This window comes from Trachinotus anak, unplaced genomic scaffold, assembly GCF_046630095.1.
Source record: "Trachinotus anak isolate AG129_WGS33_773 ecotype Australia unplaced genomic scaffold, CSIRO_AGI_Tana_v1 ptg000010l, whole genome shotgun sequence".
NCBI classification, from domain to species: domain Eukaryota; kingdom Metazoa; phylum Chordata; class Actinopteri; order Carangiformes; family Carangidae; genus Trachinotus; species Trachinotus anak.
Window position 1 is genome coordinate 19,849,724 of NW_027273861.1, and position 24,015 is coordinate 19,873,738.

A 24,015-nucleotide genomic window follows, 5' to 3' on the forward strand; every position below is an offset into this window, starting at 1 on the left:
TACAGTAGCAGGTAAAAATGCAGTAAGTGGAGGTTGGGTTCATGGATCATTTTTCAAGACAGTTTCTCAGATTTGCATAGGTTAAACTGCAATAGTGGTGCACGTCGCACCGACACAGGTTGCTTTGGTCTGTCAAGTTCTTATTCTTCAACAGCAGAAAACAGAAAACTAAAAAGTATGATTATTAACTCTTTTTATCAAATCCTCCCTGATGATGTCAAAATGGTCACAGTGAATAATCAAAGACAATCCTCTGCAGTATCAAATTTTAGTCCTGAAAGTTCAACTGATAAAGATCCAGATAATTTCCCCGGTGCTGAGGCACATGATGTAACATGTTTGCTTTGTCTCACACACTTTCAAATGATAATTGGATAATCATTAACAGTGGTGAATAAACTACAGACTTCTGTTTCTGTAAATGTGACATGCTTGAGGTTTCATAGTGTGACTACAGATAGTTGACACATAAATATATAGGAAAAAACATAAAATATTCATATATTTAATTTATTTACAGTACTTAACAGATTTATCCATGGCACAAACACAGTTGTACAATGACTTTAAAGCTACCCAAAATAAATAAAACCTCTTAAACATAAATATCAACCACTAAATTCAAAAGCTTGAGCACACTTTTTATCTACAAATCTCCCAACTAGTGCTAATAGATTTTTATCAGTTTAACACATCAAAAAATTAACACAAAGACTGGATTCAAACCAGGCAAGTCAATTAGTCAAACATTCACACCAACACTAACCAGGGTTTACATTTAACTCCACAAAACACATATTTGTTCCCATTGTAGCACCAGCGCCAAACCAAAAACCAAAGAAATCCTCTTTACTCACACTGCTTACACAAACTACATGTACAGTATTATTGCCATTCAACAAGCTAGGCTTAAGTTCTCCATTTTTTGTATAGCATTAGAACCCACAAAGATCTTGTAAAAAAAAAAAAAAAAAAAAAAAAGATAATTTGGGGAAAAACCACTCTTATTTTGGCAGCTTTAGAACTTAAACCTTGCACAGGCTTTAGAGGTGGCTTTTTGTACTTTTGGACTGAGTAAGGCAAACCGTTTCCCTGTTTCCAGTGCTTATGCTAAGCTAAGATAACCATTTGCTGACTCGAGTTTCACATTTACAATACAGTGTATTTCTATTCGTATTATATCCAATAGAGAATAGAGAATTATGCTCTGCTACCTGATCATTTCTTCCAACATTCAAAGACAAAAAAAAATAAGGATGAATCCAGATTTTTTTCTTTGGGTGATGGAGTCAAAAACCAGCAGTAGTTTAATAAGTACTGGACTTTAACTATTAGTACAGCTCTATCAATATCCTCTTTGACAGATGAATTTTTCAAAAGGATGTTACCACTATTCCATACACGACGATGATGTTATTGCAGATGTCCCCTCTGAGAATCAAACCTAATGCTCTGATCTTTTAACTTTGTAAGGCCACTTTAAATGAACTTTTGCATCACTGTTGCATTAATCATTGCAGACAACTTCTGATAGATTTTTGCTAGTTCATTACATGTTGTAGACAGGTATTTATGTGCACATCCTGTCGAATATTTAGGCCAGATGCAGGATAAATAAATAAACGACTCCAAAAATGTTAGTGAACTGAAAAAAAGGCACCCAAATTTCAGTCCAACACACCTAGAAGTATTCACTGGGCAAAAGGCAGAATACATTTCCAATGCAATAATGCATCTCTTTGACTGACTAGAATGTGAAAATCCTGAAGGTCAAGACCAAACCAGTGGAGCACAAGTGTAAGAAAATTGTCATTCACAAAACCCCTATTTGATCCATTCATAATGCTGCAAAAGTAAAGCTTTGGGAATTGCAATAAATGTAAATAAACATTTCAAACACTGCTGAGGAAGTGCAATTGTTGAGGTAGTCTACACTAGCACTGCAAGGAATCATTTTCTCAATTAATCGATTGATCATTTTGTCTATAAAATCTCAGATAATAGTGAAATATATTCATCACCACTTTGCAGAGTCATCCAGTTACTTGTTTTGTCTCATCAACAGTACGAAACTCAAATAAATGTTTATTTTACTGTCAAGGTTAACTAATTAATCAACTAATTGTTTCATGTCCAACCATAACCGTTCCACTGACTGTCTTGAAGACCTTCTGGCTGTAACACAGCTGGCAACCTGTTAAGGCAACATTGTATTCGCATTTAAAGCACAAAAAAATAGATGTATGCTTGTTCACTGCTGCTCACAGTGTTCAGGGTGAAACAGGAAGTAATTTACTGCAGAACCACCAGGGCTGAAAGAAATATTCTGTCAGAGCTGATGTTACAACAGAAGTGACTGTTCAAAGGCCTTTTCCCCGCTCTGATCCCAGATATTTACACTGATTCATTTCCTCAGAGATTCAACCTCAACAGGGAGTCAGGACACGACAGGAGATCCGCTGGGTTTGTTGTCTTGTTGTCCTGTGCGGGGGCTGAGATTGCACCAGGTGAAACCCAGTCAGATGACTAACTGTGTCACACTTTCTTCATTCTCCGTCCAAGTCCAGCTTAAGCAGAGTTTCCTGGCAATGAAGAAAACACAGCTTAGTTGACACACTGCATGTTGTAAGCCCTTGACCTGAAGACAGCTGGTCAAAGAAGTCAAGCTGCCACACATTTCAAATCAAGGAACCCAAAGAAACAAATAAAGAAGCCCGATATTGAATTTTTGAGGCCAATTGCTACTTATATTTTTGAGTCTAAGAGTGTTTTTACAGCTGCACCTTTTAGTCTGGTTTAATCGGACTTGGTTCAGTTTCCTCTTTGGTGGGATTCTTTTGAGCAGGTGTGAAGACAATAATCACACTCGGGTGGGACCAAAACAACTGCACCAAGACCCTTTAAAGAATGTGGTCTCATCCCTGTCCGAACTCTGGTGCAGTTTGTCTGCGGGGGGAACAAGATCCAACCTCGATCTCACTCAACTTGTAGCTGCACTTGTCTGTTTGAGCTAAACAGGGTGTGTAGCCTGGTGTGCTTTGCGTGCTGGGATGCAGCAGAGCATACAAACTGTAACAAAAACTCATTCAGACAAGAGCAAACAAACTACATTTGTGAAACGCTCTTAAATAAATACAACCAGCAGACCAACAAAAACCTTCGACTTGGCATCTCGATGGATTTATTGTGGTTAAGCTGCTCTATGGTATTTCCATGATACTGTGGTATTTTCAAGATATTTCTGATAACAACTTATGTGGCTCAGACAATCAGCCGGTGATATGCTTGTCGAATTTCTTGTTTCCCCTCACAGTTTAAGTTAGGTTTGTGTATTGCCATAGGAACTGTAGCCACATAGATTTACTTTTGTTTGGGGCCTTGAGGTCATTTGTATTGTGGTTTTCCTTGGACTTTATTTGAATCTATAGAAGTAACTCCACCATGATGGCATCTGAGTGAGTGTTTATTGGTCTGCACAGTACAACATGTGTATCAACTATATGTATAAATGTGGATTTCATGTTATAATGTGATCTGATAATCTCCTTGTCATGTTCTACAAATGTGACATCATATTCTCAGCACGGTCACAACTAGGTAGCTGCCCAACAAAAACATTTTAGAAATACAATTAATTATAAAATGGTACATATTTCTCGATAAGACTATTCATTCATTACTGTGCATCAATCAAAATCATTGGGTATGATCTGATTTGATTGACCACAAAGTCAAACAACCTAACAACTGTCATCAGATTTCAAATGTGGGTTTTGCCAAATTAAATCCTGCCCACTTCAAACCAGAGAGAGGAACTCAGAGACAAAAATACAAACATAGGGATCTCTAATGTGAAATAACCAAAACTGTTCCAACTTTGGCAGAAAATTGTGTGACCCAGTCACTCACAGTACAAAGTAAAGAAGCCCGATATTGAATTTTTGAGGCCAATTGCTACTTATATTTTTGAGTCTAAGAGTGTTTTTACAGCTGCACCTTTTAGTCTGGTTTAATCGGACTTGGTTCAGTTTCCTCTTTGGTGGGATTCTTTTGAGCAGGTGTGAAGACAATAATCACACTCGGGTGGGACCAAAACAACTGCACCAAGACCCTTTAAAGAATGTGGTCTCATCCCTGTCCGAACTCTGGTGCAGTTTGTCTGCGGGGGGAACAAGATCCAACCTCGATCTCACTCAACTTGTAGCTGCACTTGTCTGTTTGAGCTAAACAGGGTGTGTAGCCTGGTGTGCTTTGCGTGCTGGGATGCAGCAGAGCATACAAACTGTAACAAAAACTCATTCAGACAAGAGCAAACAAACTACATTTGTGAAACGCTCTTAAATAAATACAACCAGCAGACCAACAAAAACCTTCGACTTGGCATCTCGATGGATTTATTGTGGTTAAGCTGCTCTATGGTATTTCCATGATACTGTGGTATTTTCAAGATATTTCTGATAACAACTTATGTGGCTCAGACAATCAGCCGGTGATATGCTTGTCGAATTTCTTGTTTCCCCTCACAGTTTAAGTTAGGTTTGTGTATTGCCATAGGAACTGTAGCCACATAGATTTACTTTTGTTTGGGGCCTTGAGGTCATTTGTATTGTGGTTTTCCTTGGACTTTATTTGAATCTATAGAAGTAACTCCACCATGATGGCATCTGAGTGAGTGTTTATTGGTCTGCACAGTACAACATGTGTATCAACTATATGTATAAATGTGGATTTCATGTTATAATGTGATCTGATAATCTCCTTGTCATGTTCTACAAATGTGACATCATATTCTCAGCACGGTCACAACTAGGTAGCTGCCCAACAAAAACATTTTAGAAATACAATTAATTATAAAATGGTACATATTTCTCGATAAGACTATTCATTCATTACTGTGCATCAATCAAAATCATTGGGTATGATCTGATTTGATTGACCACAAAGTCAAACAACCTAACAACTGTCATCAGATTTCAAATGTGGGTTTTGCCAAATTAAATCCTGCCCACTTCAAACCAGAGAGAGGAACTCAGAGACAAAAATACAAACATAGGGATCTCTAATGTGAAATAACCAAAACTGTTCCAACTTTGGCAGAAAATTGTGTGACCCAGTCACTCACAGTACAAAGTAAAGAAGCCCGATATTGAATTTTTGAGGCCAATTGCTACTTATATTTTTGAGTCTAAGAGTGTTTTTACAGCTGCACCTTTTAGTCTGGTTTAATCGGACTTGGTTCAGTTTCCTCTTTGGTGGGATTCTTTTGAGCAGGTGTGAAGACAATAATCACACTCGGGTGGGACCAAAACAACTGCACCAAGACCCTTTAAAGAATGTGGTCTCATCCCTGTCCGAACTCTGGTGCAGTTTGTCTGCGGGGGGAACAAGATCCAACCTCGATCTCACTCAACTTGTAGCTGCACTTGTCTGTTTGAGCTAAACAGGGTGTGTAGCCTGGTGTGCTTTGCGTGCTGGGATGCAGCAGAGCATACAAACTGTAACAAAAACTCATTCAGACAAGAGCAAACAAACTACATTTGTGAAACGCTCTTAAATAAATACAACCAGCAGACCAACAAAAACCTTCGACTTGGCATCTCGATGGATTTATTGTGGTTAAGCTGCTCTATGGTATTTCCATGATACTGTGGTATTTTCAAGATATTTCTGATAACAACTTATGTGGCTCAGACAATCAGCCGGTGATATGCTTGTCGAATTTCTTGTTTCCCCTCACAGTTTAAGTTAGGTTTGTGTATTGCCATAGGAACTGTAGCCACATAGATTTACTTTTGTTTGGGGCCTTGAGGTCATTTGTATTGTGGTTTTCCTTGGACTTTATTTGAATCTATAGAAGTAACTCCACCATGATGGCATCTGAGTGAGTGTTTATTGGTCTGCACAGTACAACATGTGTATCAACTATATGTATAAATGTGGATTTCATGTTATAATGTGATCTGATAATCTCCTTGTCATGTTCTACAAATGTGACATCATATTCTCAGCACGGTCACAACTAGGTAGCTGCCCAACAAAAACATTTTAGAAATACAATTAATTATAAAATGGTACATATTTCTCGATAAGACTATTCATTCATTACTGTGCATCAATCAAAATCATTGGGTATGATCTGATTTGATTGACCACAAAGTCAAACAACCTAACAACTGTCATCAGATTTCAAATGTGGGTTTTGCCAAATTAAATCCTGCCCACTTCAAACCAGAGAGAGGAACTCAGAGACAAAAATACAAACATAGGGATCTCTAATGTGAAATAACCAAAACTGTTCCAACTTTGGCAGAAAATTGTGTGACCCAGTCACTCACAGTACAAAGTAAAGAAGCCCGATATTGAATTTTTGAGGCCAATTGCTACTTATATTTTTGAGTCTAAGAGTGTTTTTACAGCTGCACCTTTTAGTCTGGTTTAATCGGACTTGGTTCAGTTTCCTCTTTGGTGGGATTCTTTTGAGCAGGTGTGAAGACAATAATCACACTCGGGTGGGACCAAAACAACTGCACCAAGACCCTTTAAAGAATGTGGTCTCATCCCTGTCCGAACTCTGGTGCAGTTTGTCTGCGGGGGGAACAAGATCCAACCTCGATCTCACTCAACTTGTAGCTGCACTTGTCTGTTTGAGCTAAACAGGGTGTGTAGCCTGGTGTGCTTTGCGTGCTGGGATGCAGCAGAGCATACAAACTGTAACAAAAACTCATTCAGACAAGAGCAAACAAACTACATTTGTGAAACGCTCTTAAATAAATACAACCAGCAGACCAACAAAAACCTTCGACTTGGCATCTCGATGGATTTATTGTGGTTAAGCTGCTCTATGGTATTTCCATGATACTGTGGTATTTTCAAGATATTTCTGATAACAACTTATGTGGCTCAGACAATCAGCCGGTGATATGCTTGTCGAATTTCTTGTTTCCCCTCACAGTTTAAGTTAGGTTTGTGTATTGCCATAGGAACTGTAGCCACATAGATTTACTTTTGTTTGGGGCCTTGAGGTCATTTGTATTGTGGTTTTCCTTGGACTTTATTTGAATCTATAGAAGTAACTCCACCATGATGGCATCTGAGTGAGTGTTTATTGGTCTGCACAGTACAACATGTGTATCAACTATATGTATAAATGTGGATTTCATGTTATAATGTGATCTGATAATCTCCTTGTCATGTTCTACAAATGTGACATCATATTCTCAGCACGGTCACAACTAGGTAGCTGCCCAACAAAAACATTTTAGAAATACAATTAATTATAAAATGGTACATATTTCTCGATAAGACTATTCATTCATTACTGTGCATCAATCAAAATCATTGGGTATGATCTGATTTGATTGACCACAAAGTCAAACAACCTAACAACTGTCATCAGATTTCAAATGTGGGTTTTGCCAAATTAAATCCTGCCCACTTCAAACCAGAGAGAGGAACTCAGAGACAAAAATACAAACATAGGGATCTCTAATGTGAAATAACCAAAACTGTTCCAACTTTGGCAGAAAATTGTGTGACCCAGTCACTCATAGTACAAAGTACATAGTACAAATTTTTCTGGGTTTTCTGAGTTTTCTGGGCCTTTAAAGGCAAAGCCAAAAACTTTATAGAGACCTCATGATGTGCACTTAACCAAAATAACCATGGAGGGGAAAATTAAAACCTCAGTCTGAACAGTTATATGTATCTCAACTGTACACAGGTGCAGCTGAATGAATGGTATTTCCTCTCTAAAGGTGAATGAAGGTGCCTGTGTTTGTGTGTGTTGACAAACTTGTCTCACCTTGATGGGACATGAGTTTGGACCCATAAGTGGCCCCCGGATGATGAGTGGGTCCTGGGACTCTTTGAGGGAGAAGCTCTGCACAGTGAGAGACCTGGACGGGCTGAGCTCTTCTCTCCACCACCACACAGCCATTCCCACCAGCAGCAGACTGAGGAACACTGGGAAATACACACACCCAGACATTAAGTCACTTTCTGCAGAGCCAACAGACAGCATGTTCACATGCTGACGACAACTTTCTATGTAATACCCCCACCCTTACCTCCTCTGAGTGGATAAAATGGGTGGCTACTATGACTGAATAAAGCTGAAAAACTGCTGGGAAAATCAAAAGATCTTGAAAAAGATCAGAACCATCTGATCTGGTTCCATCAGAACCAGCAAGGATTCATGCAAAGTGCTGGACAATTGAAAGAGACCTTCCTGTAACTCAAATGTTTCTATAACTAATACATTTTATTTGTAGAACTTCTCCACATAACCAAAGACACTTTACATGATAAATTAGGTCAATATAGTGAAGTAAATATATATGAAAACACACTAAAAAAGCATGAAGACACAGACTGGTCCTATTTTAAAAGAGTCTCAAAACCACAAAGACTTTCTGGTTGTCGGCGGACAGGATGGTAAAAATATGTGTTTTATTTAGCAGTTACAGTGTTAAAGTTGACAACCTGGAAATTGCTTGCTTGCTTGCATTGCTTCATACAGGGTCTCATATAAATGTCTGCCTGAATTTCTCTGTGTGGAATCAAGAGCACAATGATGCTGAATGTTGCATGTTTATGACTCAGCAGGGAGTGACCATGTCTACATCAGTGTGCAGTGACATCACATGTATACCCACCGTGTATACAGCAGAGAGCTGTAAGTTAAATAAAACTAGTTGGGAAGCAGCTGGGAAACTGTGACTAAATCACATCTGAGGGAAAAAATTACACCAGTATTTATCATGTATAATAACCATTTAATTATAAGTCACTGCTACAGCAAAACTGTGCAAGTAACAAAGTTCATTGCCAAAGTGCCACTACTCTTCATTTGTCAATGTCATTTTAATGACAGACTTATGTTGACCTGCCCCGTGTGGGAGGATAGTTATCATGTTCTGTTGTCAGTATTGAACAAAGATGCAGAGGTGGTTTTAATCAGTTCGATAGGAATTTGATACTGTAACTAGACTCTTACCAACAAGGAAGAGGATTCCGGCAAATGTAGGATCAGATATAGTCGATGCATGCACTGTGTGAGAGACAGCAGGAATTTCTTGAGATGTATTTTGCCCCGTTTTTGGGGAAATGCAGCTGAACTCTGGAATCTTGGAGAGTAGGTTGACAACACACTTGTGCTGGCACAATGTCCCAGTACGTCCACACGGAGACGGCCCTAAGAACCAGCACAATATAGTCAGTTGAGAAGAATCGGTGATTGTGAGGCAGCTCTGTTTATTTACTTGACCTTTCATGAAGTTTGTGCCTAAACACAAAACTCCAAAACAACCATGGAGTCTGACGCACACCATGTGCATGCTTTTGATTGGTCGTACCATTTGGTTGAAGAACAGGCTGAAAAACAACCACGTCGCCTGGTGAGGAAGTATTTGCCAGCAGTACTTGAAGTTGGCTGCCATTGTGCTTGTTTGCTCGGCAGATGGACCGTGTAACTTCTTCACTCCAATATACAAAACCCTGAATCAAGATGGAGAGAGACTTAGCAGTTGTTTCATAACAAAAATGGGAGAAGTAACGATATCTTTATATTCAGTGTTTCTCTGCAAAATGCAAAATCTGTGTCCTTAAGGCCCAACAAAAGTGCTGAATCAATTTCCTTCCTTAATGAAAGATTGGCATATTTTGCTTTTATCTTATATTTTGGCTATTTTACTCAATTTCATTAATTTTATAAATAAATGTGAATCTGACCTTTAGTGTAACAAGCAGCTGGTAAATTTTTCCAGCCATTCATCTGGCCATATTAGATGTTTCTAGTAAAGCACAAGATACAGACAAAATGTGGACGCCATCATCAGAACCTTTGCTCCATAGTGCTACTGGTACACACAAGCAGTGTGAGCTGAAAATGCACTTCAGATGTTGGGATAAGTCAAGTGGGACATTAAAATACAGCCTACAGAGGGTCAGAGCATTCTTCGTGACATATTGTGCATTGCACAACGTTGCCGATGTCCGGGACACATCCATGACACATGAGGCTCTGCAGAAAAGCGTTCTTACTTACTACCTGGTAAATCCTCCACAGTGTTTCCCATCCACCAACTAAATCTGTCCGCCACAGTTACAAAACAAATCGAAGATTTATCCATGCTTCTCATCATGTAACATAAAATATGTCTAACCTTGTGATTTATGTCGTTGCTCCTTGGTAGAGCTGTGTGCAGTGCACTGATTCGCTTAGCCCTTCCTTGCCCCTCAGTGCACACAGGGCTGCTGCGTGTGTTTGCTGGGACTGGGACTGGGAGCGGGCTCATTTGTCAGCAGTTATTATGGTTGTTGAGGTGTTTGCTTTTTACTTTTATTCTACCTCATTCACCCAATTTTCTTTCAGCTCATGGGTGGCAAAAGACTGTCCCAGGATTCACTGGGTGAAAGGCATGGGTACACCAATCTCCATTCCATCACAAGGCTGTAATGTTGTCTTACCTCAAACACAGCCAGTCCGAAGGGACGGTCCAGAAAGCCATTTGATTCTACCACCGTTTTACGTTCCCGGCCTACTAGATTTACTCTGGAGATGCTTCTCATTCCCTGATCAACCCAGTACAGCAGCTGACGAGGCATATCTAGGTAAAATAAATACACATGAACATATTAATGGGCACAATGAACAGTAATACTGAGGGACCTTTAAACATATGCAAATACAGTCAACCTAACTGTGATGGCAGTCAGCCCTTTAACTTCTGTCCCAAGTGAAAAAATACATATATAGTGTTTGTGTTTCAAAGAGGAAGATTTGACAATGAACATTTTAAAACCTTCTGAAAGTTCCACAGAGAAGTTACTGAAGCATATATGAGAACATACCCAGAGAGAGGGCAACAGGATGGCGTATTGAGGAAGTGACCACAGCCATTCTGTCCTGGCCGTCCAAGCCGGCCCTCTCAATCTTTGGGAAGCTGCCACTTTGAGCCCAAAATAGCAACCTGAGAAAACAAAAGCAGTTAATGCAAAAGCCTTGTGATAAGATTCTTGCTTCATCCAATTTTTTTTAAATTGTGCATCATTAATTGTGCCTTTTTATGTGTACTTTTCATTTTTGTGAAACACACTGTATTGAAAACCAGACAAGAATATTATTGCAAAGCCATTCACACTGTGCTTTTTTGTCTATGTTGGCAAACAAATATAACATATAACAAAGAAAAAAAAACAGACAAAAAAATGAATGAGCTAAAATCAAAACTTACCTAAACCCATCCTGGCTGGATCTAATTGTATACGAGTTGAGAACAAAATAGCTGGTGGTATATGAACCAAAGAATGCAGCTCTCTCAGCCTTAACATTGACTCATGAGATGAATGAACAGCACTTCAAACACAGCCATCTTTAATGTGTCTATTGTCTTCTGCTGTATTGCCTCTCCCTGGGTATATACATTATTGTGTTTACCCACCTCCTAACTTGTGTTGTGTTAGTTTAAAAAACCTTGGGAAAAGCCTTTAAACAAACATTATCTGTAATTTCAGCGAATAGTGTGTAATCAAAGCTAAAGCTTTTAATAATCCTGCCGTCCTACCCTTTGAGAGGATCCACAGCCACTGCAGAAGGTTTGTCCAGGCCCGTAATGAGCTGACGCTGTGCCAAACCATCCAGCAGGCTGACGGCAACAGAACCAGTCTCCACGCTGGTCCAGTAGAGGAGCTGGTGGATCCAGTCCACAGCCAGGCCAGACACTGAACCTTTAACCCTCAGCGCTAACGTGGCATCGTGTGGCTTTCCATCCATGGAGACCCTGAGAAACACATGGGTGAAAAGATATAACATCAGGTTCAATCATCTTCCCGTCATGATTGTAAACTCAAAGGTAAAATGCAACCAAAGACCTAGAGGCATGACGCTACGGATGGCGATGTCAGTCGACCCACCATCAATTACCGGATGCATTTCAATGAAACTGTGCACAGGCACCCGTGGTCCCCAGAGGATTAATCATACTGTCTGTGATCCCCTTTCCTTTCCTCTAGTGCCACAAGTACATTGACATTTTTGGTTTTTGGTGAAAAATCTCCAAAAAAACAAACAAAACAAACAAATGAATAAATACATGAATAAATAAATAAAATGGAAAAAAAACCACTGGATAGATTGACATGAAATTTTGGTACACACATTCTAGTAGGCCACAGACAGTTGGCAGGAAAGGATCTGAGGCTGTTTACTCATTTATATTTTTTCACTTGATTGATTACCTTTTTATTTTAGACAAAAAAATGAGATCTATCAGGATCCCTTTTTCTTCAATTTACCAGCATCTGTGCTCAGAAAAGGGATTTTCTACAGTAACATTCTTTCACCTGTCAAATAAAGAGACTTCCTCTATGATTTTCACTTCCCCATAAGCTATATTGAGCGCAAGTGTTGAATGTCACCACCTATAATTTTTGTCAGTTTGTTTTCTTTTTTTCAAGTCATGAAAGGCAACATTTTTTATCTAAAAAGTGTTCAAAAAGGATGGGTGGATGGGTGGGTGGTTGGGTTACCAATTGGTTTTCTTTGGAATCACAGATTGTGTTTTTGACCTCCCACAAGCACCCCCTTGGGTTTGGTAAAAGAAGAGGTGTGAAGAGGTGGAAGCAGCAGCTAAATCTCCACGCTGGTACCTGTATATGGAGCCTCGTCCTTGCCGGGCCCAGAACAGTGTGCTATTTGAGACCAAGGCTGCCACAGGCCCTGGTCCTGGTAAATGTGGGGCCAGATCCCTGTACTCTGTAGCAGTGATGCTTATCCTTTGCATTCCTTTAGAAGAGGTGAAAACCAGCCTAGCCTCATCTCCTGGAAGGAAATAGAAAGTAAGTAAGTAATTCAAAGGGGGAAACAGTTAAGTTTTGAGTGACAGTTCTCACCAAAACATAAGGGCACAAACTTAAACAAACCTGACACACACCACTGATAAAAGTCAAGGCAGGCATTCTAGTATCTACCCATCATTGACATCAAGCAAACAGAAATCTTATCAAACCAGATGGACAGGAAACAGTCCTGGGAGACATAGGAGAGCTGAGACATGCAGTTTGAGGATTTTCAGAATTACTATACTTGTGCTGCTGCCCTGTTAAAAATGATAAATGTGTAATTAAGTTGTAGTTTAAGTAAAAAGGTCAAGGTCAGCAAGTGGGAGTGGAAGCACAACACGTCAGTTCGTTGACAAAACAGGTACGAAGAGTCAAGTGGAAATATTTTGCATTGGAGGCGGATAAATACGGAGCAATTGTAGACACAAACAAGCCGACATGCAAACAGTGCCTGGTATTAGAGGTTTTAGTTATGTGAGATCAGGCGCCACACCGCTGTTGTTTTTGTTATTTATTTGCATATTTATAAGAAGAAGAATATTGTTTGTTTTATATACTTGAAGGCTCCATGCCACTGCTGTTCTTTTTTGAATGTAAATAGTTGAATATTGTTGTTATTTATTACCATAAAGCACAGTATTGCTTGTTTTTATAGTGGTATTAAATACTTGACAGTTTAAAACACTTTTCAATAAATTAGTGAATTTAAAAGTACATGGGTTCTGTTTGGGTTTCTGTTTTTGGGGCTTTTTTTTTTTTGCCTTTATTGACAGGACAGTAGAGAGTGACAGGAAAGGGGCAGAGAGAGGGGGAATGACACGCAGGAAAGAGTCGGGCCCGTCGGGAGTTGAACCGGCGCTCAGCTGCTAAGAGCATCTGCTCATGTGGTACGCGCCCTATCTACTCCGCTATCGGGCCGCCCTATTTGTTTTTTTTTTTTTTATTATTGTGGTATCGAATTAGTATTGAGAATCGTGGAAAATCACAGGTATTGGTATCGACTACTGAAATTCCGGTATCGTGACAACCCTACTGCATGAGAACACTACAATACGGATCTCACTTTTCTGTTCTTCCCACGTTGACATAGGGGTGCAGAAACAATTGTTAGACCAGTTTTAACCTTGCTCTTAGTGTAGTGTAGTGTAGTTAGAAAGTTCCGCAAAAATAAAGACCAAATTATTTTTAGCCTGAAAAGTAAGCAACACTCGCCACATGCTGAATATAGAATCTCATTTCCATAGCAATCAGTGACATCTGCCACCATCCAGACTGTGACTGATGGCTTTTGAAAAGTTTTGCATGGACTGCATAGTTACATGGTTTCTTTGTTCTCCTGTTCTAACTGCAGAAAAATGTTCTTAGCTAAGATAAAATCATGCTTAACTTGCTTCAGTCCTGTAGTAGGCAGTCACGTAGTTGATAGTGAGACTGAGGAGCGGGGGTGTGAAAACTCACTGCTGCTTGGCCAGTTTGTATAAACGATTTAGAAAAGGTGGAAACCCTCAAACGGGTTATTAACATAAGTTTGGACTGAAGATAAATGTGTTGGCTACAAATAAGAAAGTGCTGGGATCAAACCTAGGATCTCCGTGAAACACTGAGCATGAAATAATTAAAGTAAATTTGCAAGTTGTCAGTGGTTAGTTAACAGCTACACACACCATTTGTTTCTCACCTTTGGCCTTGCACTGTCTGGTTGTTGTGTTCATGTTGTAGCCCTCGTGGCAATCACAGGTGAGGCTGCTGTTCACGTGAACACATAGCTGATCACACACATCTGTCTCCAGGCACACGTCAACATCTACGTGGAAAAACAAATACTTGAAAACCAGTTTCAAGAACCTGAAAGTGCATCTACTATTACTTCATAGCAAGTATAGAGTATGTATACTTTCACAAAGTTGTGACACAAATAAAACATAACACTCCAACGCTCACCTTCAGAAACGTTCTGTGTTTTGGGTCAGGACAAATCTTCGTAAATCAGGTGATGTTAAACTCAGCTCAGCAGTAGGAATCAAGATGCTCCAACAAGCTGCCACTTACCCTCACACTGGCTGTCCCCAACAAGCCTCATGTTGTCAGGACACTGGCAATGGAAACCCATCGGCTGGTCCTTACAATGATGAGAACAGCCTCCATTATTGACCTGACACTCGTCCTGATCTGCAGGAGCAAACGTTACGTCATTAGTGGTTTCATACAATGACATAGCCTGCACGATGATGAAAGTGTTCGTGCTCATGTGGCACGTTTGGTTTCAAACATGTTGCGCAAAATGACAAACAGTGTGCATATGAGTTAGATTATTTCTCTGTGACATGAAACAATTGTGATATCAGAGAAACTATACTTAATTCATAGAAATCTCTGTTATGATTGCTGAGGCATTACAGTCTGGATTAAAATGGTGAACTGACCGACATCAGCATCTCTAGAGCCATGCCACTAGCACGACTAAAAAGTATCCACACAAGTTAGTGTTTAACTAGAGATTAGAGAGGAAAAGATGTTGAGGTTCTCAACTAAGGACAACAGCTGAGGAAACAAAAACTTCCACGTAAGCATAATGGAGGCCACCGTGCTCTTGGGAACCTTCAATGCAGCAGAATTGTTTTTTGTACTTCCCCAGATCTGTGGCTCAACACAACCCTGTCTCTGAGCTCTGCAGGCAGTTCCTTCCCCCTCATGACTTGGTTTTCACGCTGATATGCATTGTTAGCTGTGAGACCTTATGTAGACAGGTGTGCCTTTCCAAATCATGTCCAATCAGCTGAATTTAGCACAGGTAGACTCCAACCAAAGTTTAGAAACACCACCTGAAGCACCTGAGCTAGATTTGTCTTAGCATAAGTGTCATACAGCAAAGGGTCTTAATATCTATGTCAATGTGATATTTCAATTTCTCCTTTTTAATAAACTTGCAAAAATTTCTAAAATTCTCTTTTTGCTTTGTTGTTATGGGATCTGGAGGAAACACTTTCAATTCACATGAGCAGATGCGTCTTTTCCTGTGTAATTCTGTGTGTAATTCTTGTGTTCTTGCATAACACCAGTGTAATCTGAAAGACTGGTGTTGTCTCGAGTTGTGTCATGTCTACCAACCAGTTACTCAACAAGACAAACAAAAGCACTGACAACAATGACACTGAGGCCCTTATGAATTGTGTTGAATGTACTGTACGAGATGCTCCCATATCGGATCCTGGCTCAGATATTAATCAGAAAGTATATGTGTATATATTTATTTATTTATTATATCGTCATATATTTTTTCCTCTTTATCCATGCTTGCTGATGGTTTTCTTTCTGTCTGTCTGTCTTACCTAGTGCTTAATTTCCTCATTCTTACTGTCTGTATCATTCATTCAAACAAGTTTGCATAGGGAGAAGATTGGGTTCAAGTCACATCTTTGGCTGAATCCGGCGAGGGCGTTCAGAGAGGGTCATTAGGGTCAGTGTCCTGATGGAAGCTGAATCTTCAGCCCAGGCCGTGGTCCTGAGCTTCTGTTTTAATTAAGGATCTCTCTTTACTTTGTACTTTGCTCTCCCTCAACTCAGACCAATCTCCCCCGTGCCTGCTGCTGAAAACCATGCTTCACCACGACCACCATGCTTCATGGACTGAAAAATGCACTTATAAGTTTGACTTCTGTTCTTTTTCTAAACATCTGTGACACTGGCCACTGTTGTGTCTATATTTTTTGTCTTTTATTCTTAATTGAATAAAATATCCTTGACAGCCAGTTAAGACTTAAGCTGTTATAACTCACTTTCAAGCTCAACCTTTGTTTAAGAACAACTCAGGGGATTTTTGTGACAAAAAGATTTAAAAGCTAAAGATTCACTTATGTCATTTTGTTGCATTTCCTGCTGTTTACTGATAGAAGACACAGATTACTTTACGACCCTGTTACCCTTTTAAAACAGAGAAGCATTAGGAGGATTGTGCACCAAGACACTAGGAGTCCATCCTCTGTGTTATGAAACAATACTATACTGCCCTCCCCTGGCTGTTCTGTATGTGGACAATTGAATATTGGACCCATGTATGTTTGCTGAGTCTAAAAACAGTGTTTAGACATTATTTGTTCTGCTTTAACAGCTTCAACTTTATTTTGGAACCTATCTTGTCAGATAGTTGAACAGCTTCTGAAACCCCCTTTCACCGCACCTTTCCAAAGTCGGACTCAGAGGGGCTGCATTTAAAAATGTTTGCAATGTTTCAAAACCTATAAACTGCTAAGCGTTCCCACTGTTGCGGCAAGCTGTGTGGTAAGAAAGTAACCAGGGTCTCAACATCTGTCTCTCAAGCTCTCCTTGTCCATTCTTCATGCAGTTTTTTGTAATGTTTTGAGTGTGCGGCACAATGAATGGCTTCAAGGAGATACTGTGGAGAAGTGTGCTCCTCTGTCCTTATTTAGGGAGTTATCGCATCTCGCTGCTTAGTGAGGGCAGACTTGTCACCCTACCTCCAAGTGTGGCTGTCAAGAGCATCTGTAAACACCTTTGCCTTCAGACATGATCAGACGACACTTTTAGTTAGGTCAGACGCTGACATTATAAGACCTGGCTCACAGTGTTTTTTTTCTCGACCCAAAGTTGCTGGATGGGGTTTAGGTCAGGGCTCTGTGCAAACCAAACTGGGAAAAGTGTTTCTTCATGGGGGGATTGCCATGTTGAAACAGGAAAGGAGATTCCCCAAACTGTTGCCACAAAGTTGGAACACTTGTCTAAAAAGTTTGGTTTTTTTGCCTCATCCTTTGCCTCATCCTTCCAGCGCTAGAGGTAGAAAATGATCCAGATGACATCATAATGATTTTATCAGGGTTATCTTGGTTGGGCTTGGAGACTACAGGTTTTTATTTACTTGCATTACAAACCAGATGTGTGGAGTTTGAAAGATGTGTGTGTCTATCAGACAGAGCACCTGACTGACAGATGTTTTTAACTGCATCATGAAAAATATGGGATCCAGTTTTTTTGATGTGTGACCCAAAATAGAGACTAAGAGTCTCTATATTTTGGCTTCTGATGCTATCTACTTCATGAAAACACTGTACTGAATCACCAGGGTACACCAAACCAAAAACCGATCCTACGCAGGATCCTGGTCTGCCCATCCCCACATGCATACATGTTTTCTTTCTTTCCTCTTTTCATTCCTTAGTCACACTAGGTCATCCATGTGTTACATGTTAGCATCTGTCTAAGATGTCATATATGTTTGTCATTTTAGGTCACCCTATTTCACCAGCAAATACAAAAAAAATGCTTTATTACAGTACAAGCCAGTTTGCCTGCACTTTAGCCTGGGTGGTAGAGCAGATCAGCTATTAATCATTGGATTGCTGGTTCTGTTACTGATGCCTCTAGTGCAAATGTTTAAGGGTCTTTGAGCCACTGAACCCCAAATTGCCCCCGACATATATGGGAAAAATTTAAATTGGATCCTTTAAGTGTAAAGAAATTAAAGACTTGTTCTTATGCTACATTTCCTTTCATTTTGGCAATGTCAACATTTTTCCAAGTACATACAGTCGAATCCCATCACTTACCACAGTTGTCCTCATCGCTGCCATCAGAGCAATCTGGTGTGTGGTCACACCTCCACACATGGCGGATGCACTTCCCATTTCCACACTGAAACTCTGAGGCTGCACATGTGGGAGAGGTCTGGGGGCGAGGTTGGGCCAACCCACACAATTCCTGGCTCTCATCCCGCCCATCCTTGCAGTCCGTCCATCCATCACACAGCTTATGTGTGGGCAGGCAAACATCAGACAGCCCGCAGGGGAAGACGCCTGAGGTGCAGTTCTGGCAGGTATCCTCGTCACTCCCATCACCGCAGTCGTCGACACCGTTGCATAAGAACCGTGTAGCGATGCACTGTCTGCTGCGACATGCAAATTCATCCTTCTTGCACCTCAAATGACCTGTGAAGAGTGAGTCCCAAAAGGCTTCACTACCAGCACAGTCTGAATGACTGTGTTTACAGTATACAACACTACCAGAAACATTAGAGTATCCAACACCCTGGGATAACTCCAGTTTATCTATCTGATTTCTATTGAGCATTTCACTTTGTAGTAAACACAGACAGAGCAACAAAAATGAACTAGAGAATGTCTTTTCTGAAGAAAGCTTCTGTTTATGACTGTGTAGTGCAACCCACCAACCCATCACAACCCCTAGAAGAAGCCATCTTAGTTTTCATAAGGAGAAGTGTAACTGCCCATAAACTACAGACATGTGAAATCAGAAACTTTTACCCAGTTGAGAGACTTGTATTATTTGAGCAGAGGTGCCAGGAACATGTGTTTGCCTTAACCAAGGACTGAACTCCAACCTGCTGTTTACTAGACTGCAGTAGAAACCTGTAACCATGACAACTCCTTGTAACAAATGTAATAACATTTTTTATTAATTGTTAACTTTTTTGATTTAATTGCTCATGTGAGTGGTGGGATCAAACAGTAAAAAAAAAGCAGTCATTTTGGCTTGAATTGCTCTGAAACCGTAACAGTTATTACAATTACAACCCTGAAAATCCAAAAGTCTTGTGAGTTTGGTTTTGGCGGCTGTATACCTCCAGTATAAGCACAGTGGACCGCTGCAGAGTCCTGCACTTTTGAAGAGAGGCAAGTAAATCTTGTTGACGTTGCGCATTTTCCTGGCAGACAGTCAGACCAGGGAATTTCAGGTCTAAGCCTCATGTCTCTGACGTCTAAGCAGCCCTGCCAATATTCATACCTGCTGCCATTACTTGCATCAGCAATGTTTATAGTTAACCCACAAATCACAGTAAATCCTTTTAGAATATTTTCCCATGCAGGGTTTCTTAGCAGACATGCAGCTCATAGATTGTGCTGATCACTAAGTCGCTCTGGAATTCAATATCAAAGTCCCTAATGATTTCAACTGGATTATAAAACAGAACTCTACTATGGCACTTTTCCACCCACTTGCAGGAAATAAGACTATATCTTTGTGGCATAGAAATTTGAAATTATAAATATATATAAAAATATATAAGTATAAGTAGGACAATATCCTGTATGGCCAAAACTGTGGAGATAAGATAAAAATGAGCTGTATTATTCACTGAACATTATGATGTAGAGTGCATTTGCAAATTGCTCAGACCTCTTCAATTTTGTCACTTTTGTCAAGTTGTAGCTTTATGCTAAAATAACAAAAGAGTGAAAAAATTGAAGGGGTCTAAAAATTTCAAATGCACTGTGGTGTAAAAATCAACTGTCTGTGGCAAAACATATGGCAAAATTTGGGACTCAGGATTTTCTGTTTTGAAATAGAAAAACCACTCAGCAGAGCTAAACACCCCTCCTGCTTTAAGGCAGATATAATCAGCTAAAACTCCATTAAACAATACTGTATGCTGAACAACTGTAGGTAAAAGGGCATATGAACTCAAGAATTAGACACAGTAATTGTCTGAACCTGTTAGACTTTGACACCATTTGTGTTATTATGATGCCATTGACAGGTCAGAAACTGGGAAAATCCTATAAACTCACCTTTGGACTGTAGAGCCCACAGTCAGTGTGGGTTTTTTGTAGCCCCAATAGCACCATGTGTGTTATAGGTAATAATATAACAAATGAAGGAATGGTGCTGAGCTTATGATAATGCACCTACTGTTGTTTGAAGTCTGCAGGGTCACATTGTGAGACATCTTGGTGTCAGATTTTGCTTTCACATGGCATCAATCTCACCTGTGTGTCAGGAATTTGTGATTTCAGTCTGTCTTTATTATTGTCTATCCATTTATCCATCCATCTCCCTAGCCTTCTCTGTCTCTACCAACTGAAGGAGGAAGTGCTGCAGTTCCTTAAAAAGTCCTTTCAGTCAATCGATCACTTCAGTAATTATGAATCGACCATATATCTGGAACAAACTCCCAGAAATTGTGAGGTTTGCTTCAACTTAACTCAACTTAAAACCACTGCTTTTTATGCAATAAAATGTGGGACTATCCTTTCAGATCCTGCACTGCACTGAAACGTCAATGTCATTTTTATTCTCCTGCTTAATGTTTAATTTAGCTTATTTTTTACTTCTGTTTTTAAATAGTATTTATGTATGCATAAAATGAGCTTGTGAAATCCAAACCAATGTGCATGTATGTATGGGATGGGATTGCGTTGACAACATGGTACTTACTGCAGTGCTGTTCATCTGAGCCATCCTCACAGTCTCTGTGTCTGTCACACAACTTCTGCTGCGAGATGCACGAACCATCACTGCACCTAAACTCCAGCTGCTTGTGGCAGGCCGGCAGGGAGTGACCTGCAGAACCTGAAACATGTGCAAACATACACTTCACTGTTAGGATGTCAGTCGATAATCAAAGGCATCACAAAGGCCCAAAAAGTTGTTATACAACAGGGCAAGAATGAAAGTTTGAAAAAGCATGACAACTTACACATTACAACTAAACTCTCTAGTTTTGGACTTTGTAAACACCTTGAAATAAATCCAAGACATTGTAAAATATTGTCAACAAAGTCTGATATGTTGCATTTTATAAGAAATTTGAAAAACATGAAAAAAAAAACAAACATTTGCCAAACAACAAAAATAAACAATCATATGTTCAGTTGTTCTAGTTTGTAAACTAAAATGATAAATGTCATGTGTTGATATAAAACCTGTAAGATGAGACTGAAGTCATTCAGTAAATGGATAAAATGTACTGTTTCAGTGCAGTTTTGATCTCGTCACTCATGTTCTATGACATTTTAGGTCAGAAAAACATCAAAACTGCATAGATGTACATTTCAGTCGCCATGAAATCACCACTACCATGGGTGATTCTGTCTGATGGCAGACTCACCAGAATAATTTGATACCAGCGGAAAATGAATTCAAGTATTGATTTAAATTAAATATGTAAATATCAGCTTTCCTGTTCTCTGCACTGCCACTTTGCTGCTGCAACACTGTGAATTTCCCCACTGTGGGACTAATAAAGGCGATCTTATCTTATTTTATCTTATCATTAAAATACTCGTGTAAGAGAGCACCGCAAAGGAGTCAGATGACATCTATATACTGGAGATTTTTTTTGTTTTTTGGTTAAAAAAAAAAAAAAAAAAAAAAGAAAAGAAAAAAAAAGGTTAATTTTGTTTCGCACACATATTAGGGTGAGACAATGAAAACACAAGTCAACGAGCAAGTTCACTGCAGTTTGCACTGTAAACAGACTTGATTCAAACTCAGCGGCGGTCTGCTCGACTGTATAAATCCGTCCGTCCATCCGTTTCCACACGCAGATCGCTCATCTCACACACACGCACAGGTCTCTCCTGCATCTTACCCAGAAAATGATGCCATGAAACGGAGAAGATAAGAAGAAATAAACCTCCAAGGTGTCCCATGCTCAATGTCCTCCACGACTGCAAGCAACGCGGCGCGGAAATATGACGCAAGAGTTGCTCCTGTCAACCACATGGATGTGTCATTAAAGTAAGATACATAACCAACTGGGTACAATTATCTGTCAACGCACAGATCTGTGAATGAAACGTCATTTTGTTACTACCTTATTTATTTATATATTTATTCTCGGAGGAGGTGGGTTTTTTTAAATTATTAATTTATTTACGTAACCCGCGTATAACCAGGGGAAATTTAGAAATGCTAAATAGGTTTTTAAAAGCAATTGTGGCAGGTGTGACTCCTGTTCAATGGGTCAACATGACATGAAAACATGAACATGCTGCTGCTTAAAGTTGAACCTTTTCTAGTCTGGTACTTATAGACTACGTTATATTACACATGATATTGAGTGCTCACCTTTCTTCCGCCGTCAAACAGCTTAACAGTGTATTCACGTACCCTGCACCCACACAGGTGTTTCCAGTCAAGTGATTAGACTCAGGCTGTTAGCTTTGCTTTTTCTTTCTTTGCTTTTGGCCCAATTTATTTTTATTTTTTTTAATTTCCACCCTCAGCTCCCTGTTTGTACACACAATAGTAATGTTGGATAAGATCTGATGAATTTATCACCGCGCTATGACAAACTACAGCCCTGGGTATGAATCACCAGCGAGCTGTGTGTTTACATTTACATATAAACTTATTAGTTCTTGTCACATCAACATTTAGGTTGTTTATTGACCGCTCTTCTTCTTCTCTCTTCCTTATTCTGGTCCCCTGGGTAACCATGGTAACCCCGTGTTGTGTTTAACGACCCGACGGAATTGTGGGTAATTCCCACAGACTTCGCTTTAGCGAAATGTGCACAACGGAGTCCTTGTGCGCATTGTACGATTTACAGTGGGACAGCCCCATGAATGTACCACGCCTCAAAGAGAGTCCTTGAGGGTGAACATTGAGATCGGGCCAATGTCGCTACGCCCACGCTCACAGGGATTACATTCAACTAGCTAAAAGTCATTAAATGCAACACCGATCCTGAAATGAATCCTCCCTGCATGAAGGAGGTCCTGATTCAACTTAATGGTCAATGGATTTCAAGAGTTTTGACAAAAACTGAACATTATGACTTTCATGAAGGGAGAATGTCTTGCAGGGCTGTAGTAATTTGGGTTATTGCAAATCTTCCTAGATGAGCTGGTAACTAAGCGGATAAGTCATGAGACTCACTGAGATGTTAGTCAAACAGTCTGTCCGAGTTCACACAGGGCTGAGAAAAAGATTGATGTTTGATTTGGGACAAGCCAAAACTCCCCACTGGAACTGTATGGGGTGTATCCACTGTTACCTCATTGAAAAATACCTCCACCCAAAAGAGAAACACCCAAATGTTTTTCTTTTTCAATTTTAAAGTATGAAGTTTCAAGTGTCCCTGAACTTTTCAGTTAACTACATGAAACATAATCCAGGCTTAGACGGACAGTTCAGAGAAGACAAGAAGCATTTTCAAAGTCTCCAAAGATACTTAACATTTCAAATACAGGAAAATGAAATGAGAGGAATGATGGACTAAATATCCACAATTTTCTGTTTTATGTAACAGGAATTTACCACTAGTGTTTACACTTTGTCAACCAATCAGAGGCAATTTTCTGGTGATGAAACTGGAAAAATGTGTGTCTCCAGAATGGCTCACCTGTGGGCTACACATATGTGGTTTTGGACCTTGTGAGGTTGGACTGTCTCGTTCTGGGAGGAACAGGAGGTTCA

The 24,015-nt window shown here is 39.8% G+C and overlaps 1 protein-coding gene across 3 annotated transcripts; it reads right to left on the bottom strand.

The window, feature by feature from the left end:
- Window positions 1-1,569: 1,569 nt before the first annotated feature.
- LOC139625917 (low-density lipoprotein receptor-like) lies at window positions 1,570-23,015 on the bottom strand. Of its 3 annotated transcripts, none has more exons than XM_071485994.1 (14): window positions 22,663-23,015; window positions 22,229-22,304; window positions 21,028-21,162; window positions 18,402-18,779; window positions 14,890-15,009; window positions 14,519-14,644; window positions 12,649-12,820; window positions 11,565-11,780; window positions 10,852-10,970; window positions 10,468-10,607; window positions 9,354-9,495; window positions 8,996-9,193; window positions 7,802-7,962; window positions 1,570-2,582 (listed from the first exon to the last, which is right to left on the bottom strand). In XM_071485994.1, exons 2-14 carry the CDS (start codon window positions 22,242-22,244, stop codon window positions 2,547-2,549), a joined length of 1,959 nt encoding a protein of 652 aa, XP_071342095.1. In that variant the 5' UTR covers window positions 22,245-22,304; window positions 22,663-23,015; the 3' UTR covers window positions 1,570-2,546. The 3 variants fall into 3 exon arrangements, with proteins under 3 accessions (XP_071342095.1, XP_071342093.1, XP_071342094.1); XM_071485992.1 differs by having other exon boundaries at window positions 22,184-22,304; XM_071485993.1 differs by lacking the exon at window positions 22,663-23,015 and adding an exon at window positions 22,409-22,580 and having other exon boundaries at window positions 22,184-22,304.
- Between the last annotated feature and the right edge of the window lie 1,000 nt (window positions 23,016-24,015).